This window comes from Plectropomus leopardus, chromosome 17 (genome assembly GCF_026936395.1).
Source record: "Plectropomus leopardus strain MGB_pleo_1.0 chromosome 17, ASM2693639v1, whole genome shotgun sequence".
NCBI lineage: Eukaryota > Metazoa > Chordata > Actinopteri > Perciformes > Serranidae > Plectropomus > Plectropomus leopardus.
The window spans coordinates 27,843,058-27,867,092 of record NC_142192.1 but is presented as its reverse complement, the minus strand read 5'-3'; the positions used below and the strand labels follow the sequence as shown (position 1 = coordinate 27,867,092).

General features: G+C 41.4%; 1 protein-coding gene across 2 annotated transcripts in view; it reads right to left on the bottom strand.

Moving 5' to 3' along the window:
• The window catches only part of pvrl2l (PVR cell adhesion molecule related 2 like), a 384,643-nt gene that overhangs the window by 184,980 nt on the left and 175,628 nt on the right, over positions 1-24,035 (bottom strand). For both annotated transcript variants that reach the window (XM_042506359.2, XM_088090247.1), the window contains exons 4-6: positions 13,202-13,495; positions 6,792-6,909; positions 6,084-6,232 (exon numbers count right to left, since the gene is read on the bottom strand). In XM_042506359.2, coding sequence (XP_042362293.1) covers positions 6,084-6,232; positions 6,792-6,909; positions 13,202-13,495 — 561 coding nt within the window. The remainder of the gene's footprint in view (positions 1-6,083; positions 6,233-6,791; positions 6,910-13,201; positions 13,496-24,035) is intronic.

Below are 24,035 nucleotides of genomic sequence, written 5' to 3'. Positions count from 1 at the left end.
GGGCGGAAGGGTAGAGGACAGAGGGGGTCACAGCCTCCTGCCAGTTTGCTCTTTTAAACTGGACCTGAAGTCATGAGAGTTTTTAGAGGACTTTCCTGCCCCTCTTCTCCTGCTGCTACCTCTGTTTGCCCCTCTCCGTCGATTTTTCCATCCTCTCCACCCCCGACCCTTGCCTTTATCTTGGTTTTCAGCCCTTCTGCAATCTCGTCGTCTTTTTTTCTGCTGCCCACCCCACCTCATATCCACTCCCATCCTCCACTCTGATGGTTTTTTTCTGCCAACATCCTCTCCCTCTCTCTCTGTGCACGGTGTGCTGTGCAGATCCAGCTGGCGAAGTGGCAACCAAGCAAGCCATGCGTAGTTGGCATCATGTGCATGTGAACGGATGGGAGTTAAGGGTGGGGCAAGTGTGCGTGCGCCGTGTGTGTATGTGCAGAGGTTAAGTTGGCTGCTGTACACATTTCACTTCCGTCAGCAAAACGCTTACGAAAAAAATCTCTAGCTGTCTTAACGTTTACTCTTGAGAGCTCGGGATACATGAGAGAGAAATGGACTGTGTGTGTGTGTTTCCAAAAATGCCTGCAAGGGCCATCCAAGCTCCTCCTTCAACTCTTCTTCATCCCTCTTCCACCCTCCCCACATCCTTCCTCATCCTCTTCCTATTTCTTCCTCTCCACGTCTTCCTCCTCCTGCCTCACCTCTCTCCCTCTCAATTTAGTTTTTTTCTACTCCTAGTGAAACCCCACATCTTCTCCTCCTTCAAGTTGTGGCCCTGGTAGAAGCTGAGGAGAAAATCATGACGCGCGACGGCTGCTTGACAGCGGCAGAAAAGCCAGACAGCGCTGCGCTTTCATCTACCATTTAACAGAACAGAGAGGAGCTGTTAACGGTTCTCAGCAGGGAAATTAGCGGGGTGTGTTGGGCCCGTGTACACAAAGTGCCGGGGTATTAACTGTTACATTATTGAGAGCCGGGGCCTTCCATGCCTGACAGGTTAGATCTCGTACTTAGAGCTAGATTTTTATCAGTAGTGGTAAGTCGTTTACTCGCGATGGTTTCTTTTAGGAAACACAGATGTTAAGTGAACAAAAGCACGATCACTGTGATCCATACACATGGTATGTTTTACTGAAGGCACTGTGTTAAACTGATGTCTTATTATTTTCCTTACTGTCTGTCATATAATGTTGCAATGTTGTATGTTTACATTAAAGTGGCCAAAGTTTCAAAAAATGATGTATACATTTTGTAAAAGTAATCCCTCAGAGGGTGAACACAGGTGTTCCAGCACAGACAGTATGAGGAAAATAATTTGTTTTTTGAACAGTAAAACAAGCAAGTAAACATGTGCTACTAGCAAGCCAAAATACAAGTACAAACCTCAAAATGAGCATAATATTTCCCCTTTAAGGTAAGATGGCAAGCTGCTTTTGTGTCAATGAAACCTTTAGAAAACAGCTTTCTTTAATAATGGCAACGTCTGTGCTGCTCCTTCAAACAATGCCGTAATCAACAGTCACAACAAACGAATCCCCAAATTCTCAGCATAGCATGGTTCAGCTGCACCATGGCATACGGAGCCATGATTATGTGTATTTCGACTGAAACCTCACAGCAGAAGATAACCGTGAGGATATCGTCAGCCTGCTTGGTAGAAAGGTCAGCTGAGGCCAACTCGTAATGGTCTTCTTCCTCAACCAAAGCTGTGTCTTGTGCTGAACTAATTGGCTCAATACATGCATGGTGCTGTCGGTGAGAACAGAGAAAGCACCACTTCAGAATGTCTTGCTGTGTTCAGCTCTCAGTGCTGGCTCAGTACTAGGAGTTTTACAACTGATGAACTGCCAGGAGGCTTTTATTGTGAACCAGCTGTAGGAAATGCAATGCACCAAGGTTAATCAAGGTTAGTGGTGCTTTGCTGGTGGTGATACTGCTTTTAAAATTAGATCTGCATAACAAGATATGACAGTATCAGTGCTATTTTCCCAGCAGATTCTGTTCAAACATTGCAGGGAGGAATGGCCACACAGAGCCGGTTCGTTGAAAAGAGGAAGAAAAGGAGCACTTGTCGCTGTTTGTGCAAATCAGCACTCCTGCAACATGTCCTCAAGGTAAACAGCTTTTACTGTGTGCTGCTGTCTGATGTCAAATCATATGAGCGGTGTACACGTTAATCATTATAATATTAAAATGGCACGAGCACAATATGTCAAGACAGTTCAGCAATTTGTTTGCTAAGTTTAGAAGCTCATTTGCTGAACTCACTTGGTTTCTCTTATATGATAAAACATTCATTTTCTGTGACAGTATTACAGACTTACAGAGAGACAGCATGAGATATAGGATTTATTACTCGAGTGGGTTTGAAGATTTAATTGCTAGTGGGCTCTTTAATTAGTAACTAACATGTTGCAGAATGAGTCATTCAGCCATGGATATAATCGCTTTTAGAAAGGTGAGTCTAATGGTGTCGTCTTTTTGTGATTCACTACCAGTGGCAGACTGGCCATCTGGAGTTTTGGGAGTTTTTCCTGGTAGGATGCCTTCAGATTTGGGCTGATGCAAAGGAAAGAGACTCTAAATAGTCATCGGGCTGTGGTTGTGATGACTCGCCCAGGGGAGTGGGCTGGTGGCCCAAGTCATTTTGATGATAATGTTTTGATTATTCTGCCACCACAAATAGGAGTTTATTTTATGCACGTCTGGGTTGTTAGTAGGTATAAACATGGTGTTGGCAGGACAAGTGAGGCCACTAAATACTTTATATGAGTGTATAGTGTGATGGTAAAGTCATTTTTCTTGTGTTTATATTTATGGGGACAACATAAGCTTGCCTTGTAATTTCAGCATGCAGAGCATTTAAGGACTGTGCAGTGGTTTAAAGGGACCTATTATGCTTTTACTAATTTTCTAAAATTATATGTATGAAGTTGTAATGTTTGATATTCATAATCAACAAGGCCAAAAAGTCAAGTAACTAGCTAAACGCATGATTTAGTAATCCTAAATCCAAATCCAAAAACCTCAGACTTCAGACTCTGTTTCTGTGTTTTTCCTATTTCAGCTACACGTCAGCTTGTGATGGATTTCTTTTATTTATTTATTTCTGCCACATGTAGCTTTGTGCTAACGTTGGTGAAACACGTATTCTTGTTTGCCAGGGTTGTCAGTTTCCTCCCAAGCTTTTATTGGTGATTTTTTTTTACAAGAAGAAGTGCTCATGTTATCAATTTCTCCCCAGTTCCAAATAATATTCCTGCTTGAACATGCCCTGTTGTGTTAAGGAGTGTTTGTTGATTTTTAATAAAGAGAATATGCCATTACACAAGCTCAATTCACGCCTGCAAGTACACTGCTACCTGGAGCTACATGCTAACATTAGGAAAACATGTTATCTTGATATCTGATGCTTTGATGTTGCTTCAACGTGTCCAGTTGTGTTTGAAAGCTTTAACTGGTGATTTTTCAAAATAAAAAGTACTGCTGTTCTCCGTTACAGTCATTCACACCTGTGAAGATGGTGCAGAGTCGCTAAGCTACAGAAGACCCGGAAACAGCTTTTGACCGGTGGATGGGTTTAAAGTGCAAATCACACCTGTGGACACATACAAATACATATTCCTCAAATTCAATTATCAGTTAGCCTTAATCAAAATCTCAGCCATTTTTAACTGTCCAACAGCCTAAAAGAATAATCTTCCAACTTTGACACTGAGTCAAACAAATTCAACAAAAAAAAAATCTAGGATTTGTCAAGCTGATATTTTGAAGAATCAAGTAATGCTGAAATAATACAATTTGCATTTGTAAACTGCAGCACAGACACAAAGTGAGGATTTCTACAACAAAGACCAAAAGACCAGGTGGTAGAACTGATGAAAAGAGCGCCATGTACAAATGCAGGCCAGAGCAATTGCTCCCACAATAGCCAAACTCTCATGAGTCAAAGTGTGTCAGAGTGTCCTTGAGCAATACACCGACTCCCCGTGCACTTGTGCGAAGTCACTTTGGATGAGTGCGTCACCTGAAGCACCGAACAAAACACTAAAGAAAAGCTGCCCTATTTGTTTGTTCACTCCACAAAGCGCTCTGTCATCCCACACCTCTCCGGTTTAGAGCTCTGGCACTCACCTTCTATAAGTAAACGTGTTAAACTAAGAGATTAAGTCACTACGTTACTTTATACCCATCCAGTCATTTCACCGTGGCAGAACACAAGCAAACCGTGAAACACCAAGGACACATTTAGCACAGAGGAGGATGGATCACAAAGTCTGGGCTTGATCTCAGGTACTTGGAAAGATTAAAAAAAAATGTGTGAGTCCTCAAAGTGCTCAAAGTATGTGTGTGTACTTTGTGAGTAACGTGTGGAGATTGTACATGTGTCTGTGAAGGATTTCATTGTGCTGAGCTTATGTGTGTGCGCACTAGAAGGGGAAAGTGTACCCTCCCTGATACTTTGAGTCAGTCACATTGCTCAGCTTCCAGCAAGAACAGTAGCAGCTTAGCCACTTCTGAACCTCCCACACATCCCTCCCAACACACTGCCTGGCTACAAAGCATCTTTGTTCTCAGAGGAGACAATTCAAAATCTCCAGCTTCGATTTCCCACGGATTTTCTAAATGTAGCTTTTCTCTCTATCTTTTGGCAAAAGAGTAGAAGTTTGTTTTTTTTTTGTTGTAAGCTCAGCATGGTGATTATTCCAATTAATTCCTCAAAAAAGATTTGTAGAAGAAGGAAGGAAAACATTTTGACCAGTCAAGCAGGCAACACTGTGGGAACACACACACAGTGATAAAAAAAAAAAAAGACACTCTAACAGGTTTCGAGGCCTGCCTGCTGATGTGCAGTGAGGCATTTCAGCATGCGGACATGTTTCTGGGATTGTGAGTGTCTGTCTGTGTGTGTGTGTGTGTGTGTGTGTGTGTGTGTGTGTGTGTGTGTGTGTGTGTGTGTATATGTCGGATCAATGTGTGAAAGCGTCAGAGGGCAGAAGGAAAGGGAAAATAACCCCAGACGAACACCGTGGCAACAGCAGCCGAATCACCGGACTTGCAAACGTCAAAAGTCAAGACCCAGCAGAAAGATCAAGAGTGCATGCAGACATTTTATACCCTTACCAGACAGAAGGGGAGAATCAAAGGTACTTAAAAGGAGAAAAATAGAGCAATTGTGCTTAGGAGGTGTTAGTTATTGCGAAGAAAAACAAAATGGATGCAGAGAAGGTAGAAAAAAACAAGAACGAAGAGAAAGAAAAACAAACCTGGGCGAACTGGCTCACACCAACTTGAACCTCTTGGAAGAAATTTTCCAACAATCTCAACACCATCGTGACCACCGCAGGGCCAAAACGCTGCAACAAGGGCCTCGTAAAACACCATTCACATTTAATTTACGTCCAGCAGAGCTACAGTTTCCCGGTCGCAGCGTGGCCGCATAGATCCTGGTCTCAAGTGAGTGGTTTCGATCTGAAGTTATAAACATTTCGAGTTGGCCCTTGTCCTGCAATTTGGCCCTGCTGTGGGGAAAGGGTCAATCAAAAGACTCTGCCAAGCTTTGCTGAAAGACAGCTAGCAAGGAGGTTGGAAAAAAGTACCCAATGTGATGATTGAGAGAGACCGGCATCCTTGCATCTCTCTGATCAGCCCTGATCCCAGCATATGTGTGTGTGAGAGAGATTTATGTTTCTGTGCATGCATGTGTGCAAGTGTATCTATGTATGTGCATGCAAATGTCTATTTGAGTGTATGAGCTGCAGCCGTTGAGTCACACATAACAGACTATACAGCATATATGCACATACACTTGTGCACAAGATTATGTTTGGAGTAGAATCAGCTGTGATTTTCAGTGTGTGTGTGTGTCTGTGTGTGTGTGTGTGTGTGTGTGTGTGTGTGTGTGTGTGTGTGTGTGTGTGTGTGTGTGTGCATGCTGTTTAAGAAAATCATCCATTTGTCTTTGATGGGATGTTGTGTCACCTGCATTTGCAGGTACATGCATCTCAACTGTTGTGTGTATCTGTACACAATTCGCACATGTACAGCAAGTATATGAGTGTGCACGTGTCGTTTGATGGACTCACCGATGACGAAGGTGGTGATCTGGTGACTGCTGGCCCCGTGCTTGTTCTTGACCTCACAGGTGAAAGTGGTGTTGACGGCGTCGTCCACCTTCCTCACTGTCAGCTTGTTGCCGCTCACCACCACCGTGTCTGGCAGCGCACCGGACGCCCTGCAGAGAAAGGAGCAGGAGGGAAAGAAAGACAGAAGGATGGATGGAAGGAATAAAGGATGAGAGAAATGAGACGAGAGAGGACAGAAGGAGGGAGGGAGGAGGAAAATGTAAGATAAAAGCAGTGAGGAGACCATATGTTTTGAGATATTGGATGAAATAAGATGAAGCAAGAGAAAATCAAGAAGACAAATCAATGAGAAAGAGAGGCAGAGAAAATAAGGAAGGCAAAACGATGGGAAAAGACAGAGAAACAAAAAACAAGAAAAAAGATATGCAAAGGCGGCATTAATGTGAGCAAAATCACAGACGTGAACAGCCGTTGTGTCTCCCCGCTCAATATTCATAGAAAAAAAACACACACACACACAGCATGCCATCTGTCCATCAGGCTGAGATGTTAAGAGCATTTGTGTTTATCAAAAAATTACTAAGAATCATCATTAAAGAAAGAAGAGTGTCGTGAGCGCTGCTGTCATGATTATAGCAACAATTAGAAACTCTGTCACTCTCAGGGAGATGCATCAACATGCACAGATGGCCGGAGTGGGATTCTTACGTGGTCCAGGTGACGGTAGTGGGTGTGGGGTTGCCGGTGGCGAGGCAGAGCAGCACGGCGTCTGAACGGCCAACGTACCAGTTGTTGTCGTAGCCTTCTATGGATACAGAGGGAGGGTCTGAAAGAGAGAAAGACAGAGATATTTTATTTTATTTCTCATTAAAGAAACTGAGCTTTATAAACATGGGCTGAAAATGTGATAATGGGTCCCTGGGCAGAGACATGAAGAAGGCCCCACCACCTTTTCGAGATAGGAGCAAGACACACAGACTTTGTGAAGGCATTTATGGGCCTAGCAGAGTCCAAGACAAAATTCCCTATGGGGACAATAAAGTATATCGTATGGTTGTTTTGTCTCTTTTTTGTGTATGTTTGAGGAATTTTGTGTATCTTTTGGTTGTTTTGTGTGTCTTTGTGGTTGTCTTGTGTCTTTGAGGTAATTTTGTGTATTTTTTGTTGTTTTGTTGTATGTGTTTTGGTTATTTTGTGTCTCTTTGGGGTTGTTTTGCATCCTGTTGACATTGTTTTGTATCTTGTTGTCATTGTTTATTTCACTCTGAGGTAATTATGCCCTTTTAATATATGTGGTGTATTTTTGTGATTTTGCGTCTCTTAGAGGTAATTTTGTGTATTTTTTGTGATTTCATATCTCTAAGAGGTTGGTTGGTTGTTTAGTTGGTTGTTCAGTGTCTCTTTGTGGTTATCTTGTGTCTTTTTGAAGTAATGTTGTGTATTTGTTGATGTGTCTGTATAGTTGTCTTTTGAATCCTCAGAGCTGCTCCACAACACAGTGCACTGTGTCCGATGTCAGTCTCCTCTTGTGAGTTACTTACTACATGAAACTGCTCACAACAAGGTCTATGGATTTTCGTGAGTGATCCCACAGTGAGTGGATCATGATTTCTGGAAGAAGACATTGTTGTTGACTTTATCAAATATATATTTTTGGTGCTTTGAGCACCACAAGCCAAATGCCCTATAGTTCCATATTTTGGAGAGAAAGCAGACATCTCTACGGCCGATATCTCCAACACTCTGTTACTCACACAAAACAATCTAGATTGATATATAGCACCACAGGTAAGAGGAATAAAACAGATTTTGATTTTTGGGTTGAACTGTCCCTAATAAAAGATCTTTTGCAACTCTACAGTGCCTCCTAGCAAGCAAGCTAACTAGCTAGTACTACTTTGGACAGGGGCTGAGAGCACAGTACACTGAAGGATGGCTTTAGAGGATTAATTGCAAACAGTATCAGGCAGTCTTTGTCAGTCTCTTTTTTATCTTTCTGTGTCAAAATGTTGCATCACAAACAAAACCTCAACCCAAGACAAAAAAGGGATGCTATGCCCTCTGTGTGTAGTGATGTGTGTAAGCTGTATCCTGAGTGAAAAAACCTCACTACCTTAAAGGAGCTTTTCTCCCTGAAATCAAGGCACTGTGATACCGGCAGGATGAGAAAATCAGTTAGTGTCACTCTCGTAAGAGTCTTATTTTACAGTGAAGGCAAACCACAGCGATGTGTGTAGGAAGTTAAAACAGGCAGAACAGAAAAGCTTAGCTCTTTTTCCCTTCACAGAGAGAGACATTGAGAAAGAGAGTCTGAGAGCGGAGTGTGGGGAGAGGACAGTGTGTGGGAGGGGAAGTGTGTGGCTTGTGTGGTGTGAGGTGTGCGTGTGTGTTCCTCCTGGAAAGCGTTGACCTATAAAAGCTGATCTGACTTACACAGCAGACAGGAGACATGATCCCTCACACCGTCACTAAACTAACACACAGCGAGGAGGAAGTCGCAGTATGGAGGTGTGTGCGCTCAGGTACTTCTATCTCTGTGAGGGCCAATTTTTAGGCTGAGGAATTTTTTTGCTGGTCGTCACCTCGATTAAAGGTTGGCTTTAGGGTTAAAGTTACAATTATAGGGTTATGGGTCAATTACTCACCCTGTGTTACATTTAATTTATCGTATTTGTGTGTATGCACTTGTATTTACAGCATGTTCACGCAATATATACACTCAAAAGTGAGAAACAAGGCTGGTGGATCTCACCTGTCAAGCTGTCAGTGTGTATGATGTGGGCTGGAGGACCAACACAGACGTATGTATACTTTTGGGGACCCATTCCATCATCTCTAACACTTGTTTAAAGGAATATTTCAGCCCCCAAATGACCATTTTTACATCAATTGCTCACCCTACGTCACTTTGAATTTTTTAGAGAATACTTTTCATGCATGCCTGCAGTGAATGAAGAAACTGAGAAAATTCTTGATGAATTGCAGTCATAAGTGACTGCGTTTAACAACAGCAAATTTATATCATAACATCTGTTTACAAACTCGTGCAGTATAATTCAAGTCTCATTTATCCACTTTTTTAAAAGGACAAATCCGATAAATCCGGACTAAAACTTGAACTTCCTTCTATTAGTCTGTCATCTCGTGCATGACAGATCTGGAGGAGCAGGCTGCACCTTGGTGCATCTAGTATGCACGGCGATCCATGGCGATGCAGCACGCAGATGATGATTACCTCTCTGCTGCAGGTTATGCACATCTCTACCACTGCTGGGCAGGCCGAAGCAAACACTGCCAACCACGTCGTCGTACAGCTGTCTTTTCCCTCTCGTTTCCTCTCTCTCTTGCACTCACTCTCTCTCTCCCAACTGGTTCTCAACATACTCCACTTTCCCTCTCTTCCCAGGCTTTCTTTCTTTCCCTCTTGATTCAGTCCATTGAAACTCCTGCCAAAATGCCATTTAAGCACGGACAGTTCACGACAGTATCATAAAGAAAATACAACTAATAAACGTTAAATCGGCCTGAGCATGAGGAAATCGTGAGAAATTACAGCACTGACCTAAACTTGTCACACTGCCACTTACAGAAGAAAATAAGCTATTTTTTCTCAACTCCACGTCACCCAAAATACCTTCAATCTCAGAAAAGTATTTCTTTCTCTCTCTCTTTCTGTGTTTGCGGAATGTATCTATCCACACCAATTTTCACTTCTTAATATTGTGATTAATAGCTATTCATAGGCCGGGAAGTATGCTAATGGCTGACTATGATTGACTGATGTTCATGAACATACACGCATGCCTTTGATAAAATCCAATGTTCCCGTGGCTTTCATGGATCTGATGTAGATTTTTAAGTACCAAGATCGTTTATGTGTTAATCTATTCAAAGATGTACTAACATTTCATGAATGAGACTCAATGTACATAACGCAGGGTGAGCGATTGATATACAAATGGATATTTTGGGGATGAAGTTTTCCTTTAAGTAACAGTTACAGAGTAAGGAGAGTCTCAATAGGTACGTCAGTAGAAACATGTTTGTGTTTGTCTTCCAGCCCTCATCATACACACTGACAGCTTGACAGATGAGATCCTACAGCCCCTTGCTTGTCACATTTCACTGTATATGTCATGTAAACATATTGTAAATTCATGTGCATATATGCCCCCACACATAAATACAGAAAAAGACATATGCTATATCTGATTGCATACATGCTGTAATGCACAATTTCTGTATGTGATCATTGACAGCTTGATGTGAAGGCATGACCAGATGCTTGTGAGTGTGTGTGTGTGTAGCCACGGCTCCAGAGTTCAAGTGGAAAACTTTTTTTACATGTATTGCTTGTTATTGCTCGTGGCAGTTTGACAGGAAGTGTGATTATACGTGTATGTTGTCCATGTTTGCGTGTGTGTGTTTATGCAGTCTAAAAATTGCAGATTAAAAAAAGAGGCTGAACAAAGACAATCTGTTCCATCTTTGCAGTGAACGGCAGTGAGGTCACACAGTTGAGACAATGCTGTCAGCATCCCTAAATCTCTGTAAAGCCACGCTGAACCTGTCTAATATTTTAATCCCATGGAAATTAATGGATTAGATGAAAGTAATGTGTGTGTGCGCGCATTTGTGTCTAAACATGAGCCCTCTTGATTGTCTATATTCCTGAAAGTAAAAACATGAAAATGCTCAAGTGCCAACATTTTGTGCAAATTACTTTTTAAGAGCTGTTCTTAAAGTCTGGGCTTAGATGTGGGATGGGGCGTCACTAAAGGCATCTGTTTTGTCTTTCCTCATATTATATGTAATGACAGAAATCTGGATTCATTTGTCACAATCTGCAGAAAAATTAACAACTAAAGAGAAATTATGGCCAACACAAAGACCTTAAAGGATGCTACAATTAATGCAGTGCAAGCTGCCCTGTTGTTGCTGATCTGCAGAAGATCATAGTTACAAAAAAAATGTAGATGGGATGTCATAATGGTAGGCTTACTGTATTGTATGTATGCCTGGGCATTTTTGCTATCACTTAAGGTGGTAACAAAAAAATCCAGGTACCAGAATTACCAGTACTCTGGATACTCTATTTCCAACATTTTTTCTACTTTTGAGACTAACTGACATCAGCTATCGATGGGTTTCTTTATATGGTCATCTGCACGTGGCACGCTACTGTAAGTGATTACTTTTTGCAGCCAGCGGTGCTACATGTAGCTACATGCTTGTATAAGGGAAACATGTAAACTTGGTTGCTGTTGTTATTTTTTTCCACATTTGGCATCATATTCCTGCTGGAACATGTCCAGTTGTGTTGAGAAGCTTTTATTGGTGGTTTTCGACTCAAGTGCTGCTATACACTGTCAGTCCTGGGCTGCCAGTACATTGCTACATGTAGCAACATACCAATATCAGGGAAAATGTAATCTTGGTTGCCAGTGTTGTCAATTTCCCTCTAATTGTGGCTCATATTCCTACTGGAACATGTCAGGTGGTGTTTGAAAGCTTTTACTAGAGATTTTTTATGACAGAAAGTGCTGCTATCCTGTCATTCTCTGGCTGCCTGTACACTGCTATATGTAGCTATTAGCTTACATTAGAGAAAAAGAAATCTTAGTTGCTGATGTTGTTAATTGTTTCCTGATTTTGGATCATTTGATGGCACTTGTCCTGTTGTGTTAAAAAGCTTTTATTGGTGATTTTTAAGCAGTGACACTGCCGCTGTAATTCCCAGACTGGAATTAGGAAGACTGCTGCATGAAGCTACATGCCAACGAAAGGGAAATGTCTTATTTTGATTGTTGTTAATTTCTCCCTGATTGCAGATGATATTTTTGCTAGAGCATGTCTGGTTATGTTTGAGGTTTTCATTAGGATTTTTAAGAAAAGATTGCATACACAGTCATTCCTAGGCTGCTAGTACACTGCTACATGTAGCTACATACTAACATCAGTGAAAATAAAGTTTTTAGTTGTTGTGTTCAGATGGTTTTAGTGGTGTCTCAGTAGAAAGTGCAGCTATGCTACATTACAGTCATTCCACGACTGTGATGACAGTATACAGACACAGATATGAAAAGACCTGGAAATGCTGACCACTTAGAGCAGACAGGGCTTTTTAGGGAGATGGGCCTAAAGAGACAGGCACTAAAACAGAGCCCTCGCAGACAGATGATGAATACAGGTGTTCCAGTACAGACAATAAGAGAAAAATGAAGTGGTTTTAGACCATCTCAGCATGAAAACATGTATTTAAGGTTTCTAGTAAAACAAGTATGAACCTAGATATATGCAAAATACTGAGATCCTCATTAATGAGATCATATTGGAACAAGAAACAGTTGGTTTTAAGCTCTAGCTCCCTCCCAAAAAAAATCCCAGTAGCTGTTTTCGTAATGATCTGCCCCCCATAATAAATCAAATGCAAAGTACGCTACGACTGGGAGCAAAAATGTGTCCTCCATTATCACATAAATTCATATGGCAATCAGTCTCTTTGCACTTATTGTTTACATTATGTTGGAGACCGTCTGCAGACGGGCCTTTACACAGCCATGCATTATAGAAACACTGACTTTTACAACAAATGAACAATATGGTTTATTTGTATTCCTCTGTAACACCCACAGTGTTTAAGCTATGCAAAACTGAAAATGTGTTCTCAGATGTTACAGCAAATGGACCAGATGTTGTTTTTGTTATTTAGATCATTAGAGAAGTCACTTGGAAGTGCTTCAGAGGGTGTGTGTGTGTGAATAAAGTGCTTCAAACTAACATCTCCTCATCATTGCTGTCTCACAGCGAGGTTATAAATGCAGACTGATCGTTTTTATATTTGGCAGTCTGTGTATTGTCTAAAGATAAGTGGAAAAGGGTCTGCAGGTGACTGCCAAAGTATAGGCCTAAAGGCTCTGGCAAGCTACTGATCTGTGTCTGAAGTTGTTAACAGTTGGCTCTTTTGGAGCCAGACAAGTTATTTGTATCCTTAGGACTCATGACACATGGTGGTAAAACAAATGAATAAAAAAGTACCCCCGGGACCATTCATGTTCAAGGAGAAATTGTGTGAATACAAGTAAAAGTGTTAAAGTGTGTAAGTGGGTCTTTCTTACATTCCACCGAGAGCTTGACTTGAGAAACCCACGGACGTTCCTGTGTCCTTTGGTCGACCATGCAGGTCACCTCCCTGCCATTATCTGCCGGCGTGGGAACCAGTCGATACTCGCTGCGCACTGTCACCGTGCCGTCCGGCCCATTTGTGGTGCTGGTTGAGTGGTTGCCTCCAACCGACGCCAACCACTTGATGGTAGCTGCTGGTTTGCCTTCGGCCGCCTCGCACTGCGCCACCACCACTGAATTGGGCCCAGCCTGGACGGTCACAACGTTGGCTGAGTTCTTGGGCTTAGCTAGGGGCAGAGAATGATGGGAAAGAATCAAAAATCAGTCAAAAAGGTGAAGCATAGAGATAAAAGAAAAATGGCAGCAGGAGGCAAGAAACTTAACTAAAACTACTGCCTCAAAATTGTATGCCTCTGCAAACCAGTCTATTTGCAGTTACAGTTTGCATCCATGTCTATGAAAACATGGATGCTTTACACACATTCTCCCCACGGCAGCACAGAAGATCTCTACAAACAGCACAGTTTTAAGGTGGATACACAAGATTAGTGTCACCAATTCAACCTCCCCTATTGTTCCTGAAATGTAATGTTGGGTAATGTCCAGGTTTTTGCAGAACATTATGATGTAACAGTGAAGTCGATCTTTGACTTTTTGTGTATAAGATTTCAGCACTTCAACATTTTATCATTATATACATTTTTGTGAAATTTTGTCATAATTGGCATATCAGTTCTTGAGGCAAGGCCAAAAATATATTTTGTAAGGCAACAGTGACCTTTGACCACCAAATTCTAATCACTTCATTCTTGTGTCCAAGTGAACATGTGTGCAGAATATGAGGAAATTCCCTTAAGGCCTTCTTCACATATCACAGTCAGGAGAATGAGACTAACACAAAGACACAGTGACCTATGACAACCAAATTTGAATCAGTTCATCTTTGATTCCAAGTGGACATTTGTGCCAAATTTGAGGAAATTCACTCAAGACCTTTTTGAGATAACAAAGATAACAAAGTGACCTTGACCTGTGTCCACCAAACTTAAATCAGTCTACTGTTGAGTCCAAGTGGAGGTTTGGAGGTGGAGTGGAGGTGCCAAATTTAAGGAAATTCCCTCAAGGCATTCTTTAAATATCACAGTCAGGAGAATGAGAATGACCCAGGGTCACAGTGACCTGTGACCACTAAATTTGAATTATTTCATTGTTGAGTCCAAATTTTGTTGTTTTGAGTCCAAAGTTTGTGCCAGTAGACAAGGTCACAGTGATCTTGAGCTTTGGCCACACTGTAATCGGGTAATCATTTACTCAAAGTGGATGTTTGTGCCAAATTTGTCTTTGCCAAGAAATTCTCTCAAGGCGGTGGAGATATTGCATTCACAAGAATGGGACACACGTATGTATGAATGTAAGGACAAACAGATGGACAACCAGAAAACACGATGGCTCTTGCCAAGGATATTGCTGGTGCGAAGGCATAAAAAATAAAAAAGTGTTAACGGAAAGAAACATCAGACCTGAGGAAGAGGAGGAAAAGAGGGAGGAGGGCAGATAGAGAGCAAAGGAGGAGGAGGAGGTTCAATCAGTTTGTTGTGCATATACTGTACCCCATGGCATCCTACTGTGACTGTAATGAAACTCTGAGAGGGGGTAGGCCCTCTGGTGTGACCCTAGGCCACTCGACATCAATGTGACAGAAAGCAGAAAGTACAGCTAGATCCTTAAAAAGAGTTACAACATCTAAATTTAAGACATCATAAAGTAGTCAAACTTTAAAATCCAGTTAATATATGCTTTTTATGTTTTAATGACAGCTGGTGCACCTAAAGACTAATTCAGACACAGCTCATCCCCTGTAAAATGTGAAAATCTTGTAAGTAGTTAAAATAAAAAAAACACAACTGCAGCTTCGGCCCAGTTATAATAATAATACAATTTTTTTTTTTTTTTACATCAACCAATAGGTTCTGAGTGAGCTTCATCATCACAGGCTTTTTTGCAGGTGGTTGCCCAGTTAAAGGAAAACATCAAACGCACCAACAGTTACGAGGCTTTTCACATTACAGCAGCAATATGCAAAACATTGCTTCTCCTACCGTCACATTAGCTTTGTTAAATCGAACTGGACTCGTTCTGTAAAGTGGCAATGTTCCATGAAAATGTCCTTCTCTTCTTAAAGGAAAAACCAGACTTCTGTCACACTATCAATCAATCTGTAAATGTCAGTGAATTCCATTATTTTGTGATGTCAAGTGTTGCAATTGTTATACCCACTCTTCTTTAACATGCATCATGTTTTACTGCAGGGTGGGATTTAGTAAATTTCCCTAAATGCCTTTCAATCTGTTGAAAGCAGCTGTATGTGGACAGTTATGGACATAATGGTACTGAGAGACATTACTTTAAGGAAAAAGTCAGGCAATTATTGAAAACACTTTTTTTCTTGGTCAGTACATTGCCTGCTGGTTTTTTGAGGCAGAAAAAAGTAAAAGAAGTCCTCGTTCTTTCATTCTTAAGGACTAACACCAAAGTTTATACTTCAATTCATTTTTTAAATGATTCCTGCAGTCAAACTCTTTTACAGCTGCACTGCAAATATCTCAAAATAGTGCCATGCTGGTATAATTTAGACAATTATTCATGGTAATATGAAAATATACCAGCAACTGAAAAAACAGACATAAATCTGCTGTGTATATAATTAGTAGGGGGGTACTGGAACCCAAAAATTCATGGTTCACTAAATGTGAGATTTGTGCAGTGGGAAAAAACAAATGCATGAGAATACTTTTCATATATTTTGAACAGACAGTAGAGCAAGTGTCAAAGACAGACAGAATGCTGCTGCTTGAGGCTGAGATTATTTACCCACTGGCAACTCTGGTAAACTATTTTCATAGTAAAATAAAGAACATTTCAAAAACTTCTGTGTTACACTGTATGAACACGAAACAAACACTTTCCCAAAAGGCAACAGGTCACAACAGGCTATAAAACTGAAAAGAAACTGTCATGCTGTAAAATTGAAAACACTAAATAAAGGTTCCTATACATTTTTACCAACGTTATTTCAAATTTTTTCCGTATTTTTTTCCATAATATTCCACACCATTTCCATGCATCATTAACACATAAGCCATGTTGGCTTTTTGCTTGTGAAGCTCGCGTATTTGCAGTGGCAAGTGAACTCGACACCGCTGTCTGTCTCCCCTCTGAGCAGGGTGGAGAAACAACCTGCACTGTAGTTGAAGGCAAAACACTAGGCTTTCACACTGTGCTGAATTGAAACAAGTGCTCATAAATATACAGTCTCACACTGTGTTTTTGTTTATGGTGTGTAGTGTTCAGCAGCGGGTGGTGCTCAGTTAAACAAACACATGGAGCTTAACAGAGGGGCGACATAGACCACTGAGTGGAGGGGAGATGACTAAGGTTGCGCTCCGTGTTGCTGTGTGAGAGCTGACAAAAAGCAAAAGATCGTATCACTCTACAAGCTAAATATTCCTAAAACTGATTAGTTAAAAAAATGCCTTAATTGGCCCCAATCCAATGTTTGAGATTGGATTTGCATTCCTAATACTAAGCTTTTAAGCATTAACCTCAACAGTGTCACATTTTTTTCCATTAAGATGCACCATGTGCCCCTGCCCTTAGTTAACTCATATGGACTTTATTTCTAAATAAGAAACCCTGTCTTCCTTTGTTTCTGCATCATTATTATACAATTTATAGTCCATAGATGACAAAGTCAGCTTTTAAAATATATCACATTATCCATTAAATCCAGGCAGCACTGAAAGTCTTACATGTTGTCTACCTGAATCCGTTAGATATGATCAGACAAGTGATGAAACAAAGAGCAGGAAAAGTCTTGGAGAGGTGAGACAAAGCGAGACAAGAGAGGTGAGAGTTCAGACAAGACGAAGATAAGCAAAAGAGGAGACACAAACAGAGAGGACGAGAGAGTAGAAACAGACACAAACAGAGAGACAGACTGGCCATGCAGAAAGGAGAAGAGACTAAAGCGCAGTGGCAGAAATGGGTTTGGATTGATCTGCGGGCTTTAACAAGTCGGGAGTATCCATCCTTGATGTGTTTCGTGACATTGCATCCAATTGAGCCTGCTGCTATTCCTCACATCAGTCTGAGGCGCGCACAGTAATTAGAAGGCGAGCAGGAAGCTATGCTAACGGAGCTGAGTAAACACTGCACCCCCCCACTCACACTCACTCACACACACACACACACACACACACACATACACACACACACACACACACACACACACACACACACACACACATACACACCCACTCCCACTACCCCTGTCATACTATCAATAGGCTAAAAGCCAGAGACTGACAGGGAGACAGGAAAACTGCTTTACAGTGATGTGTCCAAACACTGTTAACTGCATGAGGTGTGTTTGGTTTATAAAACCAAACACTTAAAAAGCTTCAAAAGGTGGACACTTTCTGTAAAAGTCGTATTCACCACATGTTTTCATTTTAGGCATTCAAATTGCTTTTGCTGAGTGTTTATCCAATTATTGGGTTTTATAACGGAACTGTTGCAGTTATAAACTTTCGAAACTCCCACTGACATTCCCTTCAGGGTGACATTTGCTGTAAAACACCGCCCCAGTGGCTGGCAGGGATTCTCTTGACCCTTTTGCAGGGTAGATGCTCGCTCTAACTTGAACCTGAGACTTCCCGAAGACTGTCTTTTTCCTTACTGCCTTGGCAGCAGTTACGGATCAAGGTCTGTGAATGGAAGATTGCCAGTTTGAACCATAAACAAGTCGGGACTATCTGCCAAGCGCAAAGATTTGTACCTGAGTGTGAAGCCGGCTGTTGCTGCATTAAGGTGGCGCTCACACAGGACAGCTGACATCTGTCACAGTCACAGAGTTAGCATTGAAATCAACCAGACACCAAGAAAGCTAATTAGTGAAGCCCAGTACTGACCCATATTATCGCTTACATTTGGCCCACATTGTACCATGTAATGACTGTGATGAAGCCATTGCAATCTGGCAACATCGACACCAACTAACCCTGGATATTGTGCAGAAATGGGCCAGACCCAGCAGCACTGCAGACTTCTGAAGATCCAGCTCTACACCAGATTACAGGTGGCTGGTGCACTTGGCCCAGTATGCAAATGCTGTGCATGCAGTCGCACGTGTCTGGTTAGAGACGAGCCATTTTTGGACCTCACCATTGCCTAATGATTAGGCAACTCAGATTATCAGATTATTATTTAACATTCATGGTTCCCAGAGGATAAAGTCTACTGACTCTGGTGATCCACTAACTTTTCCTCTTACATCACCATGAAGTTGACATTTTTGTTTGTTAGTGAATATTATTGTCCAGCTGTGCCTCTCCCTCTTTCCTCGTATTTTCTGCTCACTTGTGTTTCTTCCGTCTGTTACCGTCTGTTCTCTCTCAATCTATGAGTTTATCTGGGCGTTGTACTCTGTTCTACTCCTGCTGTTACTTTAGTGTATTTGTTTCACACACTTAAATACATATTACATGAAATTAGAAAAATAAAATACACAAGGGTGTAGAAGAAACCTTTCATGACTAACAAATAAAAAACACACCGAAAGGACATATGAGGGGTTAAATGTAAACAAACAAAATCACCAGTACCCTTTAAATGTGCATATGGGCACTGACGGAGCATTTGGTCTCAAGGTTTACTTTCACTACTCTCCTTTTCAGCAGACTAGGGTTGTGTACCGAAACTCATCGCCGACATGATATAGGTTCCCTTACAACCAGTGCCAACCGGACCAAATCATAGCGCCGATTTCGGTGCCTTATTTTGGTTTCTCATGTCCGTGACAGATAATGAGACAGAGAGCGGTCGCAAGTGGGAAAAATAGAGAGAGCGAGCGTGCGCCTGCTGATGACAGTGAGGCTGCAGCGTCCGGAGCAGAGAGTATGAAGTTCAGTATCGGTGCAGTGTGTAAACAGTTGAGGCTGTTTGTCAGGCAATAAACACTACAACTCCTTAACACCCGAGCCAGCGTCCCATGTCTTTCTCGTCACCTGCAGGCAGTTAACACCTATATTAACATCTAAGTTAGCCTCCCAGGCTCCCATAAGGTGCACTGTTAAGGCGGACCAGCTGTTCTCATTGTAGTGACCGTTTCAGACATGCAGTGTTTACTGGGATTAAAGGTGATTTTGAGGTATGTCTTTCGCAAATATGAGACAAAGGTCAAGATCACAGTGACCTTGAGCTTTGACCATGAAAATCTACTTAGTTCATCCTTAAGTCCACCGGAACATTAATGCCAGATGAATAAAACGAACACAACTACAATAATTTAACACTAGAAAGAAACTAGAAAGGTGCTATAAAAATGCAATGCCATCCATACATTTAAATCCATCAACTACAATTGGCACCACCAGTGATCAGCTGCATTTTTAACATGAAGTAAAATCACCGAACAATGTGTGGTAACACTGAAAATGAGCCTGACATATTGGGATTTATCACCACCGGCTGGTGGCACATATCAATGTTTCCTCCTCTCACTCCCTAAACATGGATTTATTCACTGCTGTATCCTGATGAAGGCAGCCAAGTGATGTATTTTTTTTTAAAATATATTTTCTACTTGCTGCATACATTAGCCAAAAATCAATAAAGGCTTCTGGATCTTGTTAAATTTTTTGGAATCCATGTCCCGCCAGCTGCCCAGGTTTGTAAACATCTTCTCTCAGCTTGACATACTGCTGCTGAATATTTCCAGACATTGTTGTGGAAAACATCTGTTTGGCTCTCTACGTCTCCTCAACTGCTACCAATACATGAATATTCAAGGAAACACAGGAATAGTTTATACTGCAATTACTGTGCTGTGTGTGTTGTTTTGACAACTCATTATTGGCTGCTGGAAATGTTGACAAAATGCATTAATTTAAGCTTGAGACTAATTTAACTAATTCAAGCTTGAGAGCACTAGCTAAGTGCCTGAAATGTAGAAAGAAAAAAAAAGATAATTTCCAATGTCACTATTGTTATGCAAAAACTAAAAGGTGAAAACACATCACTTTGACTTCTAAACCTTGCTCAGACTCGCCTCTGAACACGGTTACAAAAAGCCTTGAGGCCTCGCATTTCAAGCCCCTTTGTGCTGCTGCATTTAACTGCACTTTGACTGATTCAGTCAAACTTGAGGGCAAATGTAAACTCAAAGGCATTTTTATTCTTATTTTCTACCTTCTCCCGTCTCTTATCAACAACTAAACAATATAAAGGATGGAGGATGCTGTTCCAATTCACCAAGGTTGTTTCTACATGGCGGCATTTGTTATTGTAGTTTCGGTGTATCTGCTGACTGACACATTTTCAGTGTACGAGGAATGTCTCTTTATACTTGTTTTGTTTAGGTTATCTCTCCTTAGCTGAGGATGCCAGTGACTCTGCAAGTCAAGATATTTCTATTTAATTAAGATATGGTTTTGGAAAAACACCAATAAATATGCTGAACAAATAGTGGCTGTGGTGTGTTTTCAGCCCTGGAACCTAAAATGCATGGAGCGCTGTCCTGGCAGGCCAGAAGGGATTAGTTCTATTTAACTTTCTCTTTAACCTTTATTCACCGAGGGGAGGTTTGCTTCGCACACATGATTTCTTCAGAGTGAGACCCTGATCCTCATTCTAGCACATTTTTTCACCTGGGAGCTGACCGGCAGGCTAAGAAACACATTCTCACTGCTGTTGGCCGATGAGCAGCTGACTGAAGCTATTAGGGTCATAATGCTTTACTAAGTACAGACGGCAGATGTGGAGGAAGAGGAGATCACTACTGGATCAACTACAGGAATATATGGAAAAAGCAGGTTTTAGTCATAGAAACAGCTCTCAGATGCAGAGCTTTCCCACATGCAGAAACTAGAAATACCACCACGAGGTTGTATGTCACCGCACACCACACAAGTTGCACTTACAGTTTACATCCATGTCTGCAAAAACATGGAGGCTTCACACACATCTTCACTACGACAGCACAGAAGATCTCTACAATCAGCACCGTTTCAAAGATATTATCATCAGGTCAGCATGTCTCAAATGTCTCCTGGCTGAGTGATGGCCAGAAAAGGTTTTTTTGCAGAACATTATATCACAAAATCATATCAAATGGCAAACATTGCAATATCAGAAAATATTGTATCATTGTCCATCGACATTGATATGATATCGTTTCATGACAAAACCAGTGATATACACCCTAATATACTATCAAACATTTCACACGATTCCTAGCAGGACTACCTCCTCCATCACTGTAACAAAGTAGTGACATTGTGGGACATAAAATCTCTTCAACTTCATACTTGCATAATTTAGTATAACTGTTGGCATTTTTTAGTACTTTTTATAATTGTAATATACATTCTTTAACATGGTGGTTCATGTACATAATAAATAGATAAACACTGCTAACTTGTGTAAGTGACACAACATTGTCATTTTTCTAGACTGAGCATTAGAAATGCTTGGAAAAAGAACAAGGACACAATCAGGACATGGCTTGTGGATAATCTGCATTTCAATGTGGTGTTTTTCTCCGTTGGGCTTCAGTGATGTTACTTTGCCAGAAAAACAAAAATCTGTTTGGCTCCACCCATTACATTCATCTCCACCCTTGAGTTGTTTCTGTTGGTGAGAAATGTTTGCAGAAGCCTCACTCCAATCTGCCACTTATCCACTCTGTTGATCCGTGGACTCCAGCCAGTGACCCTCCAGTCTGCCGTCCACTCGTCCAACCTCTGGACTCCCACCGTCTCCCTCTGGACTCCCACCATCTCCCTCTCCAAACCCAAAACAATGAGGACAATTTTTCACTCTGAGGGCTATACAACACTTATGACAGGCTACCGATCTACTAGACTCTCCCTCACCTGCAATTGTATTTCCGTCCGGCTGGCTGCACTATATCCAATATGATGCAGTATAATTGGCTACCATCCACTTTGTATGGTCCCCATCCAGGAAAATATTGTATCAGTCACTGCCAAGTGAGTGATTCTTTATTCACACCCCAATAAGTGGTAATAAGATTGGCTGGCGGTGGTGCTGTATCCAATAAGTTATAATACGATTGGCTGTCAGGATTATGTATTCATACTTAAATAAGTTGTGATATGATTGGGGTGCTCGTGGTTCTATATCCAATAAAATGTAATACGATTGGGTGCCAGCAGTTGGGGTTTCAATAAGGTCTAATGTGATTGGCTTGTATGGATTCTATATCCAATAAGGTAAAATATGACCGTCTTCCAGTGACTTTGAGACACTTAGTTTGCCAAGTACATTTACATGGACCAGAATCCGTCCCAGAGAGCTTGGCACAGCTGTAACTCCAGACAAAAGGCGAGTCAGTGAGCTTTCCAGCAGGTATTTCCCAGTCTACCTCTGCTTCGTGCCAGCAGCAGCAGTTTAGGAGGCTTAGCCCACATCCATCTGCCAGCCCGCCAGAATATCGCGCTGTGTTTTCTCTGCAAGAAAGCCAAGTTCTGCATCTCCTGTGTACTCTGTTCTCCGCAAGAGAAGCTTCCAGAGTGGATTCTGCATTGTTGTGTAAAGGTTTACTTTTAAAAACTACTGGGGGAAAATGTTACAGGCCCAGCTGTGGGAAAGACATAAAAAGGAATTGTAAAACATTTCTTTTCATGAACCATACTGGCTGCAACAACTGGGGTAATTAATTTATTTTAATTATTGCCTTTTTATAGTGTCAGTGACTTACAGAAGAGTCTATGTGTGTTGTTTAAATGTAGGAGATAAGAAATCCCCAGACACACATTTGAGCAACAAATTGAACATACACAGCGTCACCACACCTGTAAACATTCTTCCTTTCACAGTACAGCGACCAAAATGTTATGTAATTGCATCCAATTTGTGCAAGAAAAAAAGCACTCCCACATCTCAACCTGCTGAACAAAACTTACACGATAAAGAGGTAAAAAGCACCAGGCAGACTGCATTAAACTGCACAGAATATGAATTCAATAAATGCTCTGTTTCAGTTCAGAGTGCATTGTATTAGATCCTCCCCTGAGCACGCCAGTATGACAGGAGCTTTGAATGTATGAGGTCTTTATCATACAACCGCTGACGCTACGGGCCATATACTGTAAGCACAGCACTTCCATATAACAATCAAGGGAACTGTTGTTATTCACATTCAAGCATGAAGTCTCCTCAGTGCTGTAAACTGCGAGAGAGAGACACCAGGCGTCTGATTCCTTTGTAAGCGCAGTGCAAACGGGAGGACATGTGGGTGGATGAATAACACCAGCTGTCTGCGATTACAAACAGGATGTGTCCCCTGCTAACAGCAACTAAACCACTCAGTTCCAAAAATCAAGACACTGAGGTAACTTTAAGCAGTTCTCCAGATTCCACATGCTGGGCTGTGTTTGCTAAATGTTTGCAGTGGTTCAGCCTGTTGAGAAGTGGGAATGAAACTGTGCAGAGAAAGAAGTCAACAGGTGTGTATGCGTGTGGTACTTTTCCTAATGCTAATTACATATTATACAAGTTATTATTTAATTAGGGCATGAGTTTTAAAAGTGTGACGCTGTTGACCCCCCGCTCAGACAAAATCAAGACAAGTGCCGCAATTTTCGATGGCCTAGGTTCTTTGTCTACATGTCCACAGATTTTTAACACAGGGAAAATATCTTTGTATGTACTGATAAAAGAGAATATTTCAGGAATATAAGAACCACATGAAAGGGAATTTCTGAGGTATATTCACAGTATGTGAAAAAAATATTAAGAAATTAG